The sequence below is a fragment of the Geospiza fortis genome, unplaced genomic scaffold (genome assembly GCF_000277835.1).
Source record: "Geospiza fortis unplaced genomic scaffold, GeoFor_1.0 scaffold27, whole genome shotgun sequence".
Lineage (NCBI taxonomy): Eukaryota > Metazoa > Chordata > Aves > Passeriformes > Thraupidae > Geospiza > Geospiza fortis.
In genome coordinates, this window is record NW_005054329.1 from 4,526,513 (window position 1) to 4,529,655 (window position 3,143).

The 3,143-nt window shown below is 52.4% G+C and overlaps 1 protein-coding gene across 1 annotated transcript in view; it reads right to left on the bottom strand.

Annotated features, from left to right (window-relative positions):
- Window positions 1–1,137: 1,137 nt before the first annotated feature.
- The window catches only part of PLPP7 (phospholipid phosphatase 7 (inactive)), a 14,669-nt gene continuing 12,663 nt past the window's right edge, over window positions 1,138–3,143 (bottom strand). Inside the window, exon 2 of the mRNA XM_005421282.2 lies at window positions 1,138–1,987. Within this exon, the coding sequence (XP_005421339.1) occupies window positions 1,623–1,987 (365 nt within the window). The 3' untranslated portion in view covers window positions 1,138–1,622. The remainder of the gene's footprint in view (window positions 1,988–3,143) is intronic.

Consider the following 3,143-nt stretch of genomic DNA (forward strand, 5'->3'; position numbering starts at 1 on the left):
TGCCACGTGTAATAATGCCTGGAAGGAAGAAAAAGCACCACAGCTCACTTCTTCACAGAAATCTTTGCAGGAGAAGGAGGCTGGCAAAGGAAAACCCCGATGGGAGGGTAGCACATCCCTGCTCCCACACACAGCAGCAGGAGGGAAGCAGGACAGCACCCGCCGCCCCCACTGCTCTGCCTGCTGCTGCTCCAGCCTCCAGGGACAACCCTGAGCTCTCCCCTTTCCCAACACGCTCGGTGACAGCCCTTCCCAGGGGACAGCCCATCTGTGAGCTCCGTGGGAGGCTTGTGTTGGAAGGACATGGATGCCCCCCTCACCACGCTCCCGCTCCCGCCTCGGAGCCGGCAGCGCGGGAAGCCAGCAGCTCCCAGGGCTCTGTGCTGACATCCCAGCTGGAGACTCATGCCAGGGATAGATTTTCTGTTTAGCTTCTTTTCATATTAATCATCAAAGAGCAACAAATGTCAGCAGCTTGCAACAGTCATTAGCTGAATGTCTTCTTCTCACCAGCCCCTGGAGGAAGAGGCCTCCCAACGTGCAGGGCGAGATGACAGCACAGGACCCAGCCGACTCCTCCCTGGCCTTGCAAGCCTGGTGCATTTTTCTTGGGATCCACAGGAGGACAGGGATGACAGGACCCCTCCATTCTGCAGGATTCATCCAGTCAGGAAAGATGTCTGATAGTATCCATCACCTGCCAAGCATCAAACTGTCTTCTAGAGACAGCTAGACCACAGAGAACTGGAACATTCTGTTCAAAAGATGAGATTTTCTTATGGCAGTTGTGAGGGGGGGATCCACTTAGGAGACAGCACACCAAGCATGGCCATCACATAGATAAGGATCCACCAGGCTTCAAGGGGGCCACTTGTCAATGATGGGAAAAAACAGCAACACATCAGGGCATTGTGTGTCCCTTACCAGACCAAAAACTCCTCACGCACCCTCACGGAAGAGGTGAAGAGGTTTTCCTTCAGCATCCTGAGCACCCACCTAGACCCATCCCACCCAAAGCAAAAGTTTGCATCCCCTTGGGCAGCAAGACTGCAGGACCTGCTCCATGCTGAATGTGTATCTCAAAGCCACACTTGCCCCGTTTTCTCCCCTCCCTCATGATAAGAACCAAACAGGGCAGGATTTTTATGATTATTTATTATCTGTAAACCATCAGCAGTGTCCTGACTCTGTACAAGACACAACTGCTGGGCTTACAAAAAGAAAAAAAGCACTGTGGCCAAAATAATTTATCCTCTAAAAAGTTCACAAATGTGTTCTCAGGAAGCTCTCAGGCACTGCCCATCCTGAGGACACACCAAGGTGCCAATGTGAACCACCTAAAGAAGGCAGACATGGAGCTCGTTTCTCTCACCTGTAAAGCTTAATTAGGCTGCTGTCCAAACACAGCTTGAGAATATGGCCAAAACACAGGTATGGCCCTTGATTTCTAAAACCCAATCCATTACAAGAAACTTTTTTTTTTTAAAGGTGGGGAAGCGACATTAAAAAACACCACTACTCATGGAAGTTACAACTGCTTCCAACAAACAGCACGTAGAAAATACTGAGGCGGGAGGGGGGGGGACTCTCAAAGTATCTTCTAGCTTCCAAGTCCTCCACGTTCACCAGATGGATATCAACATCTGACACGTATTGGAAGACATCCATATCAACTCCACCAGCCTGAACTGCAAGTAGCCGAACACAAAGCCGGAGAGGACGTCGGTGATGTGGTGCCGCCCAATCATCACGCGGGACAGGCCCACGCAGAGGGCCCAGAGCACCAGCAGGATGCGCAGAGGGATGGCCAGCACCAGGTGGTTGAGGAAGAACTTGGAGAGCATGGCCACCCTGCTGGCGTGCCCGGCCGGAAAGGCGTAGGTGTCCATGGTCAGGTAGTCCAACAGGCCAGGGTTGATGTCGTAGGGGCCCTTCCTCTTGGCCAGCTTCTGCAGACCTGCCACGATCATGATGTCCAGGAGCAGGGCTACAAAACAGGAGACAGAGAGGGAGCAGTGAGAGGCAGAAGAGTTGAGGGCAATTTTCAAGGCATAACATTAAAGGGTTGTCATTGTCTTTAAATGAAAATTTGTGTTTGGTTCTGGTAAGATGTCCGTGGTGCAGCTGTACAGAGCTTCCCCATCCTCACATCACCACCCAAATGTTGATCAACTCTCCCAGTTTGCCCACAGAGGAGGCAAATACCACTGTCACCATCTGACAGAGGAGAGCCCCAAACCACAGAGGCGAGCGACCCACCTGGGCAGGAAGAGAGCAGCTGGCAAAGCTAAAATTGAAACTCTTTTGGCCCTCAAACCACCACTCTGAGTGTTCCTGTTGCTGCCTCCACCTCGTGCTTTAGAAACCTCGTGCAGCAAGGTCCCTGCCAGGCTGACCAGGCTGCAGTGAGCAGTCTGCTGGAGGAGAGGTGCCCAACAGCACTTTATAGGGTTATCCCTTGTCCTCTCCCAAGCCCACCACCCCCTCCTGCCCAGAGCAGCCAGGGGATCACACCATGCTGACAGATTTCTCACCATGCTGGCAGATTTCACTAAGAACAGGGCATTAGGAGCCAGTGAGCCAAGGAGAACAATAAAGAAAAATGGGCTCCTGTGTTAGAAGCAGCAGCACGGTGTGTTGGAGGGTGGGTAACATCCTCCCAGACATCCCCCACCCATCCTTCTTCTTCCTTTGCCAAAGCACCAAACACCCACAAGCCATTTCTTGTTTCTGCTCACCTCTTGCTCCCTGTGACTTTCTGCCTGCAAGTCACCCCACACAGCCCCTTCCCTGTGCAAATGCACTGGGGGTACCACACCTCCCACCCCAGCAAAGCCAGGCTTGTGATGGCACAGGCCCCTGCAGCTGCAGCTCTCTACGCCAAACCAACATTCTTCCTGAACAGCTTCAGGAGTGAAACCCATCAGCACTTGTCTACATCTCCCTCCTCTTCAGCCCACCCGCTTCGTCCCAGCCGACAGGTGCTGTCATTTCTATTTCCTAGCATCAATTTTATTTCTCTTTAATCCCCTCATCTGCTTTTCCCCAACCCTCCTAATTAGTCAGAGAGCTGATTTCAGCTCCCTGCAGCAATGACAAGGACATATCTGCCATCACCAGCACAGCCTGCTCCCTCAGCAGGA